At 44.1% G+C, this 14,581-nt stretch overlaps 1 protein-coding gene across 3 annotated transcripts in view; it reads left to right on the forward strand.

Moving 5' to 3' along the window:
* Positions 1-14,229, forward strand: part of LOC139563532 (vam6/Vps39-like protein) — a 37,318-nt gene extending 23,089 nt beyond the window's left edge. For all 3 annotated transcript variants that reach the window (XM_071382265.1, XM_071382266.1, XM_071382267.1), the window contains 7 exons: positions 88-216; positions 4,389-4,491; positions 6,372-6,417; positions 8,275-8,424; positions 10,831-10,965; positions 11,257-11,348; positions 12,306-14,229. In XM_071382265.1, the coding sequence (XP_071238366.1) occupies positions 88-216; positions 4,389-4,491; positions 6,372-6,417; positions 8,275-8,424; positions 10,831-10,965; positions 11,257-11,348; positions 12,306-12,387 (737 nt within the window). In that variant the 3' untranslated portion in view covers positions 12,388-14,229. The remainder of the gene's footprint in view (positions 1-87; positions 217-4,388; positions 4,492-6,371; positions 6,418-8,274; positions 8,425-10,830; positions 10,966-11,256; positions 11,349-12,305) is intronic.
* Positions 14,230-14,581: the final 352 nt, after the last annotated feature.

Here is a 14,581-nt window from a genome sequence, read left to right on the forward strand (position 1 = left end):
CTAAAACAGAAAAAGAAGTAGCCCTAGCATACTGCCCTGAGGTACTCCACAGCTGGGATATGTCTGTTCTGTCTTCCTGTCCTGTAGGGGTTCCTGCAGTGGCTGCTGGGAAGGAAGAGGGGGACCTGGGAGAGTTTAGGAACAAGCTTCTGTGTTTCCTGGAGGTCTCTACCAGCTACGAGCCTCGACGACTTATCAGTGACTTCCCCTTTGATGGTAAGAATGGGATGGTGAGGTGGGGAAATAATCGATACGGTTACATATTGCATTATTATTTCGGACGATATATTGATATGTTGACTCTCAAAGTATCGATTTGTGCTTGCTAGGTAGCATTAGCTAGCGCTAGTTGTCTGTACCTGCACCAAAACGCCAGTAGTGTTCATCCTATAGCTTGTTCTTCATCTTCTTTTGATAAAGTGAGCCTTCGTGTTTGCAGCTCTTATTTCCATGACTCTTGTCTCTCTGCAGCAGACAAACACTGAGTGTACAAAACATTATGAACACCTTCCTAATATTGAGTTGCACCCCCTCCTAATGCTCTCAGAACAGCCTCAATTCGTCAGGGCATAGAATCTACAAGGTGTTGAAAGCGTTCCACAGGGACGCTGGCCCATGTTGACTCCAATGTTTCCCACAGTTACCAAGTTGGCTGGATGTCCTTTGGGTGGTGGACCATTCTTGATGCACATGGGAGACTGTTGAACGTGAAAAACCCAGCAGCGTTGCAGTTCTTGACACAAACCGGTGCACCTGGCACCTACTACCATACCCCGTTCAAAGGCACTTAAATCTTTTCTTGCCCATTCACCCTCTGAATGGCACACACACACAATTCATGTCTCAAGGCTTAAAAATCCATTAACCCGTCTCCTCCCCTTCATCTACACTGATTGAAGGGGATTTAACAGGTGACATCAATAAGGGATCATATCTTTCACCTGGATTTACCCGGTCAGTCTGTGTCATGGAACGAGCAGGTGTTCCTAACGTTTTGTACACTGTGTTTAGTGAACAATATGTTTGAAACATCAAATCACAATAAAATCGCAGTATCGAACCGCAATACATATAGAATCATGAGGACCGCAGTACATATAGAATCATGAGGATCGCAATACATGTAGAATCATGAGGATCGCAGTACATATAGACTCATGAGGATCGCAGTACATGTAGAATCATGAGGATCGCAGTACATATAGAATCATGAGGATCGCAGTACATATAGAATCATGAGGATCGCAATACATATAGAATCATGAGGATCGCAATACATGTAGAATCATGAGGATCGCAGTACATGTAGAATCATGAGGACCGCAATACATATAGAATCATGAGGACCGCAATACATATAGAATCATGAGGATCGCAATACATATAGAATCATGAGGATCGCAATACATATAGAATCATGAGGATCGCAGTACATATAGAATCATGAGGATCGCAGTACATATAGAATCATGAGGATCGCAATACATATAGAATCATGAGGATCGCAATACATATAGAATCATGAGGATCGCAGTACATATAGAATCATGAGGATCGCAGTACATATAGAATCATGAGGATCGCAGTACATATAGAATCATGAGGATCGCAATACATATAGAATCATGAGGATCGCAATACATATAGAATCATGAGGATCGCAATACATATAGAATCATGAGGATCGCAGTACATATAGAATCATGAGGATCGCAGTACATATAGAATCATGAGGATCGCAGTACATATAGAATCATGAGGATCGCAGTACATATAGAATCATGAGGATCGCAGTACATATAGAATCATGAGGATCGCAGTACATATAGAATCATGAGTGCCCCTAGGTTGAAGATGACGAGGGTTATAACTAGAGGTCGACCGATTTTATTAGGGACGATTTTAATTTGGGGCGATTTTAATTAGGGACGATTTCAAGTTTTCATAACAATCGGTAATCAGCATTTTTGGACGCCGATTATGGCCGATTACATTGCACTCCACGAGGAGACTGCATGGCAGGCTTGACTACCTGTTACGCCAGGGCAGCAAGGAGCCAAGGTAAGTTGCTAACTAGCATTAAACTTATCTTATAAAAAACTATCAATCTTCACAATCACTAGTTAACTACACATGGTTGATGATATTACTAGTTTATCTAGCTTGTCCTGCGTTGCATATAATCGATGCGGTGCCTGTTAATTTATCATTGAATCGGCCTCCCGGGTGGCGCAGTGGTCTAGAGCACTGCATCGCAGTGCTATGCTGCGCCACCAGAGTCTGGGTTCGCGCCCAGGCTCTGTCGCAGCCGGCCGCGACCGGGAGGTCCGTGGGGCGACGCACAATTGGCTTAGCGTCGTCCGGGTTAGGGAGGGTTTGGCCGGTAGGGATATCCTTGTCTCATCGCGCTCCAGCGACTCCTGTGGCGGGCCGGGCGCAGTGCGCGCTAACCGAGGGGGGCGGGTGCACGGTGTTTCCTCCGACACATTGGTGCGGCTGGCTTCCGGGTTGGAGGCGCGCTGTGTTAAGAAGCAGTGCGGCTTGGTTGGGTTGTGCTTCGGAGGACGCATGACTTTCGACCTTCGTCTCTCCCGAGCCCGTACGGGAGTTGTAGCGATGAGACAAGATAGTAATTACTAGCGATTGGATACCACGAAAATTGGGGAGAAAAGGGGATAAAATTTATTTAAAAAATAAAAAAATAAAAAGAATCACAGCCTACTTCGCCAAGCGGGTGATGATTTAACAAAAGCGCATCGCGCATTCGCAAAAAAAGCACAATCGTTGCACGACTGTACCTAACCATAAACATCAATGCCTTTCTTAAAATCAATACACAGAAGTATATTTTTTTAAACCTGCATATTTAGTTGAAAGAAATTCATGTTAGCAGGCAATATTAAACTAGGGAAATTGTGTCACTGCTCTTGCGTTCATTGCACGCAGAGTCAAGGTATATGCAACAGTTTGGGCCGTCTGGCTCGTTGCGAACTAATTGCCAGAATATTACGTAATTATGACATAACATTGAAGGTTGTGCAATGTAACAGCAATATTTAGACTTATGGATGCCACCCGTTAGATAAAATACGGAACGGTTCCGTATTTCACTGAAATAATAAATTATAGTTTCCGGATTTTACCATATTAATGACCAAAGGCTCATATTTCTGTGCCTTTATTAATTAAGTCTATGATTTGATAGAGCAGTCTGACTGAGCGGTGGTAGGCAGCAGCAGGCTCGTAAACGTTCATTCAAACTTTCCTGTGTTCGCCAGCAGCTCTTAGCAATGCTTGAAGCACAGCGCTGTTTATGACTTCAAGCCTATCAACTCCTGAGATTAGGCTGTTTATGACTTCAAGCCTATCAACTCCTGGGATTAGGCTGTTTATGACTTCAAGCCTATCAACTCCTGAGATTAGGCTGTTTATGACTTCAAGCCTATCAACTCCTGAGATTAGGCTGTTTATGACTTCAAGCCTATCAACTCCTGAGATTAGGCTGTTTATGACTTCAAGCCTATCAACTCCTGAGATTAGGCTGTTTATGACTTCAAGCCTATCAACTCCTGAGATTAGGCTGTTTATGACTTCAAGCCTATCAACTCCTGGGATTAGGCTGTTTATGACTTCAAGCCTATCAACTCCTGAGATTAGGCTGTTTATGACTTCAAGCCTATCAACTCCTGAGATTAGGCTGTTTATGACTTCAAGCCTATCAACTCCTGAGATTAGGCTGTTTATGACTTCAAGCCTATCAACTCCTGAGATTAGGCTGGCAATACTAAAGTGAACATCCAACAGTCAAAGGTTAATGAAATACAAATGGTATAGAGAGAAATAGTCCTATAATTCCTATAATAACTACAACCTAAAACTTCTTACCTGGGAATATTGAAGACTCATGTTAAAAGGAACCACCAGCTTTCATATGTTCTCATGTTCTGAGCAAGGAACTTAAACGTTAGCTTTTTTACATGGCACATATTGCACTTTTACTTTCTTCTCCAACACTGTTTTTGCATTATTTAAACCAAATTGAGCATGTTTCATTATTTATTTGAGACTAAATAGATTTTATTTATGTATTAGTTCAAATAAAATGTTAATTGAGTATTGTTGTAATTGTCATTATTACAAATATATATATATAAATTAATCGGCCGATTTAATCGGTATCGGCTTTTTTTGGTCCTCCAATAATCGGTATCGGCGTTGAAAAATCATTATCGGTCGACCTCTAGTTCTAATATCCCATAACCCTTTGCTTATAATTCTTCCTCATTTAAGCAATGGGACCAGCTATGCTAGTTGGCAACGACGCTGGTCCCATGACGCTTCCCCACCCTGGGTGTCTTCAATCTAGCCATGCCATTTGTCTGTGTCAGGTCTTCTGGAGGAGCGGGCCCTGCTGCTGGGTCGGATGGGGAAACATGAACAGGCCCTCTTCATCTACGTACACGTCCTGAAGGACACACACACGGCAGAGGAGTGAGTAGTACTATACACACACACACACACTCACACACACACACACACACACACGGCAGAGGAGTGAGTAGTACTGCCTAGACACACACTCACACACTGTTGGTTAGCCGTTATTCCCCTCTGAAGTCTACTGAGAGGCTTGTGCCGACAGGGAAAGGAGCCATTTTTTCACCGGACTTGGTGGGGGCTGAGGAAAGGGGAGGAGATTTAACACTTTACATCTCCTGATTGGGCAGGACAGAGGCTTCATCCAGGTTGATGAGGAATATCTATCTCCTGATTGGGCTTCAATTTTTGCAAATTTATTAAAAATAAAAAGAAGCGTAAGTGTTCAGACCCTTTGCTATGAGACTCGGAATTGATCTCAGGTGCATCCTGTTCCCATTGATCATCCTTGAGATGTTTCTACAACTTGATTTGGAGTCTTACAACACTTCTTAGGACTGTCAACAGAATAAAGTCCGGCATAATGCCCCTGCCAGCCACCGTACCTCACCTTCCATGGCAGAGGCTAAATACACGGAGACCCTTTCATCTCTGTTCATCTCTCATCTCTCCTCGCATCCTTCTAAAAAAACGCTTTGGAGACCTGAGATCTTCTCATCCAGTTGGACCGAGGAGGAGAAGGGAGGAATAAAGGATGGACTCGTCGGGAGAGAGAACCAGGGACTGTTTTGTTTTGCTATTAGAGTTCCTCATGTGGGGGAAAACGGAGATGAGAGTCGCTTTAAAACAGAATGAATGAATGGAATAACATTTTTGGGTTTCCTCAATGTTCATCCGATCACAGCCAACAGTATGACGCACAATGTGACGGCTCACCAGAACCTGATGGTCGTTTCTACATAATGTGACAGTTACATTCCTGATGGTCGTTTCTACATAATGTGACAGTTACATTCCTGATGTTCGTTTCTACATAATGTGACGGCTCACCAGAACCTGATGGTCGTTTCTACATAATGTGACAGCTCACCAGAACCTGATGGTCGTTTCTACATAATGTGACAGCTCACCAGAACCTGATGGTCGTTTCTACATAATGTGACAGCTCACCAGAACCTGATGGTCGTTTCTACATAATGTGACAGCTCACCAGAACCTGATGGTCGTTTCTACATAATGTGACAGCTCACCAGAACCTGATGGTCGTTTCTACATAATGTGACAGCTCACCAGAACCTGATGGTTGTTTCTACATAATGTGACAGCTCACCAGAACCTGATGGTTGTTTCTACATAATGTGACAGCTCACCAGAACCTGATGGTTGTTTCTACATAATGTGACAGCTCACCAGAACCTGATGTTACATTCCTGATGGTCATTTCTACATAATGTGACAGCTCACCAGAACCTGATGTTACATTCCTGATGGTCGTTTCTACATAATGTGACAGCTCACCAGAACCTGATGGTCGTTTCTACATAATGTGACAGCTCACCAGAACCTGTTACATTCCTGATGGTCGTTTCTACATAATGTGACAGCTCACCAGAACCTGATGGTCGTTTCTACATAATGTGACAGCTCACCAGAACCTGTTACATTCCTAATGTTCGTTTCTGCCTTAGCCTCAGTCTCTCCTCACTTCAGTCTGCAACTTTCCCCAAAATCCCTTTTTCAGAAATCCTGTTTTAGAGGAATTCCAGATTCCCTCCTGATTCTGGGAATCTTACAATCAGGATTTCTCAATTTTGGGAAAGTTACAGGAATTTTACAACCTTTACTGAAGAGTGAGTAGGGCTGCAGAAAGTCTCCCACTAAAACATCCAACCAGCCGCTAACAACAACATGCTCATTCAAAACACTCGTTGTGAATTGTCACGTGTTATTATCGTATCTCACTCCATGCTGATTTTGTGTTGCTCGCCCCTCAGGTACTGTCATAGGCATTATGACAAAGAGACGGACAGAAACCAAGATGTGAGTAACCCCTTATGACCGACGCATACCAACATTACCTGCCTTGTTAACCCAGTGGTGTTGTGATACAGGTGTACCTGTCTGTTAACCCAGTGGTGTTATAATACAGGTGTACCTGTCTGTTAACCCAGTGGTGTTGTGATACAGGTGTACCTGTCTGTTAACCCAGTGGTGTTATGATACAGGTGTACCTGTCTGTTAACCCAGTGGTGTTGTGATACAGGTGTACCTGTCTGTTAACCCAGTGGTGTTGTGATACAGGTGTACCTGTCTGTTAACCCAGTGGTGTTGTGATACAGGTGTACCTGTCTGTTAACCCAGTGGTGTTGTGATACAGGTGTACCTGTCTGTTAACCCAGTGGTATTATGATACAGGTGTACCTGTCTGTTAACCCAGTGGTGTTGTGATACAGGTGTACCTGTCTGTTAACCCAGTGGTGTTGTGATACAGGTGTACCTGTCTGTTAACCCAGTGGTGTTATGATACAGGTGTACCTGTCTGTTAACCCAGTGGTGTTGTGATACAGGTGTACCTGTCTGTTAACCCAGTGGTGTTATGATACAGGTGTACCTGTCTGTTAACCCAGTGGTGTTGTGATACAGGTGTACCTGTCTGTTAACCCAGTGGTGTTGTGATACAGGTGTACCTGTCTGTTAACCCAGTGGTATTATGATACAGGTGTACCTGTCTGTTAACCCAGTGGTGTTATGATACAGGTGTACCTGTCTGTTAACCCAGTGGTGTTGTGATACAGGTGTACCTGTCTGTTAACCCAGTGGTATTATGATACAGGTGTACCTGTCTGTTAACCCAGTGGTGTTATGATACAGGTGTACCTGTCTGTTAACCCAGTGGTGTTATGATACAGGTGTACCTGTCTGTTAACCCAGTGGTGTTGTGATACAGGTGTACCTGTCTGTTAACCCAGTGGTGTTATGATACAGGTGTACCTGTCTGTTAACCCAGTGGTATTATGATACAGGTGTACCTGTCTGTTAACCCAGTGGTATTATGATACAGGTGTACCTGTCTGTTAACCCAGTGGTGTTGTGATACAGGTGTACCTGTCTGTTAACCCAGTGGTGTTGTGATACAGGTGTACCTGTCTGTTAACCCAGTGGTGTTGTGATACAGGTGTACCTGTCTGTTAACCCAGTGGTGTTGTGATACAGGTGTACCTGTCTGTTAACCCAGTGGTATTATGATACAGGTGTACCTGTCTGTTAACCCAGTGGTGTTGTGATACAGGTGTACCTGTCTGTTAACCCAGTGGTGTTATGATACAGGTGTACCTGTCTGTTAACCCAGTGGTGTTGTGATACAGGTGTACCTGTCTGTTAACCCAGTGGTGTTGTGATACAGGTGTACCTGTCTGTTAACCCAGTGGTATTATGATACAGGTGTACCTGTCTGTTAACCCAGTGGTGTTGTGATACAGGTGTACCTGTCTGTTAACCCAGTGGTATTATGATACAGGTGTACCTGTCTGTTAACCCAGTGGTATTATGATACAGGTGTACCTGTCTGTTAACCCAGTGGTATTATGATACAGGTGTACCTGTCTGTTAACCCAGTGGTGTTGTGATACAGGTGTACCTGTCTGTTAACCCAGTGGTGTTGTGATACAGGTGTACCTGTCTGTTAACCCAGTGGTGTTATGATACAGGTGTACCTGTCTGTTAACCCAGTGGTGTTGTGATACAGGTGTACCTGTCTGTTAACCCAGTGGTGTTATGATACAGGTGTACCTGTCTGTTAACCCAGTGGTGTTATGATACAGGTGTACCTGTCTGTTAACCCAGTGGTGTTATGATACAGGTGTACCTGTCTGTTAACCCAGTGGTGTTATGATACAGGTGTACCTGTCTCTACTGCGCATGTACCTGTCCCCTCCTGACGCCCACTGCCTTGGGCCAATCAAAATGGAGTTGTTGGAGCCACAGGCCAATCTAATGGCAGCTCTACATGTCCTGGAGCTGCACCACAGCAAGCTGAATACCACTAAGGTAGGCTGCACCACACCACAGCTGAATACCACTAAGGTAGGCTGCACCACACCACAGCTGAATACCACTAAGGTAGGCTGCACCACACCACAGCTGAATACCACTAAGGTAGGCTGCACCACACCACAGCTGAATACCACTAAGGTAGGCTGCACCACACCACAGCTGAATACCACTAAGGTAGGCTGCACCACACCACAGCTGAATACCACTAAGGTAGGCTGCACCACACCACAGCTGAATACCACTAAGGTAGGCTGCACCACACCACAGCTGAATACCACTAAGGTAGGCTGCACCACAGCTGAATACCACTAAGGTAGGCTGCACCACACCACAGCTGAATACCACTAAGGTAGGCTGCACCACACCACAGCTGAATACCACTAAGGTAGGCTGCACCACACCACAGCTGAATACCACTAAGGTAGGCTGCACCACACCACAGCTGAATACCACTAAGGTAGGCTGCACCACACCACAGCTGAATACCACTAAGGTAGGCTGCACCACACCACAGCTGAATACCACTAAGGTAGGCTGCACCACACCACAGCTGCACCACAGAAAGTTGGCTTCTCAACTTAGTTGTATTCATCTATCTGACAAGTTCATTTTTAATCTATTTTAGAATAAGGCTGTAACGTAACAAAATGTGGGAAAAGTCAAAGGGTCTGAATACTTTCAGAATACACTGAACAAAAATAAAGTGTCGGTCTCATGTTTCATGAGCTGAAATAAAAGATCCCAGAAATGTTCCAGAAGCACAAAAAGCTTATTTCTCTAAAATGTTTTGTGCACAAATTTGTTTACATCCCTGTTAGTGAGCATTTCTCCTTTGCCGAGATAATCCACCTGACAGGTGTGGTATATCAAGAAGCTGATTAAACAGCATGATCATTACATAGGTGCACCTTGTGTTGGGGATAATAAAAGGCCAGTCCTAAAATGTGCAGTTTTGTCACACAACACAATGCCACAGATGTCTCCAAGTTTTGAAAGGACTGCAGGAATGTCCATCAGAGAATTGAATGTTAATTTCTCATTTCGCCAACATTGTTTTAGAATGTCGCATTACGTGCAAACGGCCTCACAACGGCAGACCACTTGTATGGCGGAAAGCGGTTTGTTACTGTCAACGCTGTGAACAGAGTGCCCCCATGGTGGCAGTGGGGTTATGGTATGGGGCAGACCTAAGCTACAGACAACGATGGCAATTTGAATGCACAGCGATACCGTGACGAGATCCTGAGGCCCATTGTCGTGCCATTCATCCGTGTTCCAGTTCCCGCCAATATCCAGCAACTGCCCATTTGTGACCAACAGATATATTTAAACCGACTGAATTTCCTTATGAACTGTAACTCAGTAAAATCTTAGAAATTGTTGCATGTTGTTCAGTATATATCACACACGGAGAGGGATAGATAGATGGATATATATACATGGAGCTTAATGAGAAGGGTGTGCTTGAATTGATGCACATAACTCTGCAATGTTGGGTTGTATTGGAGAGAATCTCAGTCTTAAATCATTTTCCACACACAGTCTGTGCCTGTATTTAGTTTTCATGCTAGTGAGGGCCGAGAATCCAGCGCGATTTGCCAAGGCAGGATACTCTGAGCGAAGCCCCATCCATAAATCTGGCAGTGGCTTCTGATTAAATAAAATGTTCACAGAACCGCTTGTTGCAATTTCGATGAGGCTCTCTTGTTCAGATATCGGTAAGTGGACTGGAGGCAGGGCATGAAAGGGGTAACGAATCCAGTTGTTTGTGTCATACGTTTCGGGGAAGTACCTGCGTAATTGCGCACCCAACTCAGGTGCTTCGCTATATCATATTTGACGTTGTCCGTAAGCTTGAGTTCATTTGCACACAAAAAATCATACAATGATGGAAAGACCTGTGTGTTGTCCTTGTTAATGAAGAAAGAGAAGAGCTCCAACTTCTTAATCATAGCCTCAATTTTGTCCTGCAAATTGAATATAGTTGCGGAGAGTCCCTGTAATCCTAGATTCAGATCGTTCAGGCGAGAAAAAACATCACCCAGATAGGCCAGTCGTGTGAGAAACTCGTCATCATGCAAGAGGTCAGACAAGTGAAAATGATGGTCAGTAGCTACGTTTGGTTACATACAGACCGTTAGTGGACTTCCCGCGAGAGAGTAACGGTTAATGTGATTGGATGTTAATTATTTGACGAGGCTACCTGTATTTGACGTTGTTATTTCGATGAACACTAGATGGTTTAATTTTATTTATGCCAGTGAAACTATATCATAGCTACTATATACTACAATAGCTAAACGATATATATCCACCAGGCCATCGACCTGCTGCCAGCCAACACTGATCATTATGGTCCAGGTCTATAGGTAAACTATCTATATTATATCTCTCCACCAGGCCATCGACCTGCTGCCAGCCAACACTCAGATCAGAGAGATCCGTGTGTTCCTAGAGAGTGTTCTGGAGGAGAAGGCTCAGAGGAAACGCTTTGACCAGGTGCTCAAGAGTCTGCTGCAGGCCGAGTTCCTACGGGTGAGAGAGACGCTCTGTGTGTTGGTGTCCTCTATAACTGTCCTCTACCAGACTCTTTTTCAAAACTTCAGAGAGAAGCCAAGAGGATTAAGGAAAGAGCTTCCTCCCTTCTGATGTTTTGAAGAGCAGATTAAAGGAAAGAGCTTCCTCTTCTGATGTTTTGAAGAGTTGCTTCTCTCTGACGTTTTGAAAAAGAGGCAGGTTAAAGGAAAGAGGATGCGAGCAACAAGGAACTACCTTTTTGAGATTCAACCCTGTTGTTTTGTCTTTGTGTCTGTTTGACGTGTTCAGGTCCAGGAGGAACGTATCTTCCACCAACAGGTGAAGTGTATCATCACAGAGGAAAAGACCTGCAGGGTCTGTAAGAAGAAGATAGGAAACAGGTAAACTTGTATTTAACCCTTATTTTCCCTGGTAAATTCACTGAGAACACATTCTAATTTACTGCCACGACCTGGGGAATAGTTACAGGGGAGAGGAGGGGGGATGAATGAGCCAATTGTATATAGTGCACTCCTTTAGACCCTATATAGTGCACTCCTTTAGACCCTATATAGTGCACTCCTTTAGACCCTATATAGTGCACTCCTTTAGACCCTATATAGTGCACTCCTTTAGACCCTATATAGTGCACTCCTTTAGTCCCTATATAGTGCACTCCTTTAGTCCCTATATAGTGCACTCCTTTAGACCCTATATAGTGCACTCCTTTAGACCCTATATAGTGCACTCCTTTAGTCCCTATATAGTGCACTCCTTTAGTCCCTATATAGTGCACTCCTTTTAGGTATGTTGACTGAGAACACATTCTCATTTACAGCAACGACCTGGGGAATAGTTACAGGGGAGATGAATGAGCCAATTGTAAACTGGGGAGGATTAGGTGACCGTGATGGTATGAGGACCAGATTGGGACTTTATCCAGGACACCGGGGTTAACACCTCTACTCTTATGATAAGTACCATGGGATCTATAGTGACCACAGAGAGTCAGGACACTCGTTTCATGTCCAATCTGAAAGACGGCACAGGGCAATGTCCCCAATCACTGCCCTGGGGCATTGGGATATTTTGTTAGACCAGAGGAAAGAGTGCCTCCTACTGGCCCTCAAACACCACTTCCAGGAGCATCTGGTCTCCCAACCAGGACCAACCCTGCTTAGCTTCAGAGGCAAGCCAGCAGTGATATGCAGGGTGGCATTCTGCTGGCCATACTAATATCAATGCTTTACAAACACCTATAACTATGTAATACATCCCTTATTATGTGATAAAACCTGTTGTAAATATGTAGTAATGGAGGTCTATATACTAAAACTCTTGTTGTCTGTCCTGCGCAGCGCCTTCGCCAGGTATTCCAACGGTGTTGTAGTTCATTACTTCTGCTGTAAGGACCGAGGAGTGTGTCCTACGGAGCAGTGACGCAGCTATCTCCCCCGTCTGGACGCAAAGCACTCTGGGATACTAACAGAGCAGACCGCCGTGTACTAAAATGACAGAATTGTTCTCTCCTGTGGACTACATGTTCCTAGCAGCACCCCGGGAAGGCTGGTTTGAAACGACATCACAGCAGCTGGGATATTCAGGAGGAGAGGACTCCTCCATCTCTGGAACTCTAGCGGCTTCTCTCTGGAACTCTAGCGGCTTCTCTCTGGAACTCTAGCGGCTTCTCTCTGGAACTCTAGCGGCTTCTCTCTGGAACTCTAGCGGCTTCTCTCTGGAACTCTAGCGGCTTCTCTCTGGAACTCTAGCGGCTTCTCTCTGGAACTCTAGCGGCTTCTCTCTGGAACTCTAGCGGCTTCTCTCTGGAACTCTAGCGGCTTCTCTCTGGAACTCTAGCGGCTTCTCTCTGGAACTCTAGCGGCTTCTCTCTGGAACTGCTACCGGCTTCTCTCTGGAACTGCTACCGGCTACCTGTTCTTCCCCACAACTCCGGCTACCTATTCTGCCCCACAACCCCAGCTACCTGCTAAACTACAGTACCACTCCCTCTCTCTCTCTCTCATCCTCAGACTCTACTCAGTACGCTACAGAGACTACATAGACTAACTCTTCTTCTCTGATGCCTTGTGTGACTTTTAAGAATGTACTTAAAAGCAGCCATTTTCTTTTCAGTTAGCGTGTGTTTCTGAGGGAATGGTCTAAAAAAAACAGACTTAAGATTCAAACGTAACGACTCCATTTCTAGCATGATCCATGTGCACAAACACACTTTTTTTTTTAGATCCGCTACACCAATATAACCTGTTCTGAAAGCTCTTGAGACTGACCTGTATTTGGAAGTAGATCCACAGTTTCAAAATGTGTGTCCTTTATTGATTGATACAATATTCTTTCATTTTGGAAAAAACCCGAAAGAAAATGTCAGCTGCTCAGCCCATGTTTCCTTTTTCCGGGAAGTAATCGGTGAAATGGTTCTGTCTTTATCATGCGTTTAGTCTCCTTAAGATGTTTTGTACGTCAGATTGGAATGAAAGTTAATAAGATGTGGTGTGAATCCCAAATGGCGCACTACTATAGACCAGAGCCCTAGTCCCTACATAGTGCACTACTATAGACCAGAGCCCTAGTCCCTACATAGTGCACTACTATAGACCAGAGCCCTATTCCCTTTATAGTGCACTACTATATAGCCCTATAGGGTTCTGGTGAAAAGTAGTGCACTATGTAGGGAATAGGGCTCTGGTCTATAGTAGTGCACTATATAGGGAATAGGGTGCCATTTGGGATGCATACATTTATATATGTCACAGTTGTATTCTCGCAACATTGTAATTAAATACGTGCAGCATCAACCAACCGCCCATCTGTTTGTTATTGACAGAGCTGTAGCTAGCTACACTCAACCAACCACCCATCTGTTTGTTATTGACAGAGCTGTAGCTAGCTACACTCAACCAACCGCCCATCTGTTTGTTATTGAACAGCTGTAGCTAGCTACACTCAACCAACCGCCCATCTGTTTGTTATTGAACAGCTGTAGCTAGCTATACTCAACCAACCGCCCATCTGTTTGTTATTGACAGAGCTGTAGCTAGCTATACTCAACCAACCGCCCATCTGTTTGTTATTGAAGGAGCTGTAGCTAGCTACAGTATACTCAGCCTGTTGCACTGTTTTACCTTCAAAACATTGGTACCATTATATAAAGAGTGAGAGAGAGTATGAACAGTTTATTGTTTAAGCCAGATCTTATTTTACTGCGCAATTCAAACCGGAATGTCTATATTACATGAATTAATTAATAAACATGACTTTACACTCCTGGGTGTCATTTTAATGTCCTGGATCCCATGGTTGGTAATCAAACCAATCAAATGTATTTTTATTTAAAGCCTTTTTTTTTTTTTTTACATCAGCAGTAGTCACAAAATGGCTTTACAGACACCCAGCCTGGACCTCCAAAGAACAAGCCATAACAAATGTTATCAGTCGTATGTACAGGATACTCATGGTATACATGAGGGGGGCTAACTCGAGGGGGGGGATAACTCCAATAATCCAGAAAGAAGTGTCTGAGCAGCGAGTTGAGGACCAATGAAATCAGATACCATCCCTCTCGCAAAGATTGTGTCATCATCCCCTTCATTTTATTCATCAAATTTTTTTTTTGCGG

The sequence above is a fragment of the Salvelinus alpinus genome, chromosome 34, assembly GCF_045679555.1.
Source record: "Salvelinus alpinus chromosome 34, SLU_Salpinus.1, whole genome shotgun sequence".
Taxonomy (NCBI): domain Eukaryota; kingdom Metazoa; phylum Chordata; class Actinopteri; order Salmoniformes; family Salmonidae; genus Salvelinus; species Salvelinus alpinus.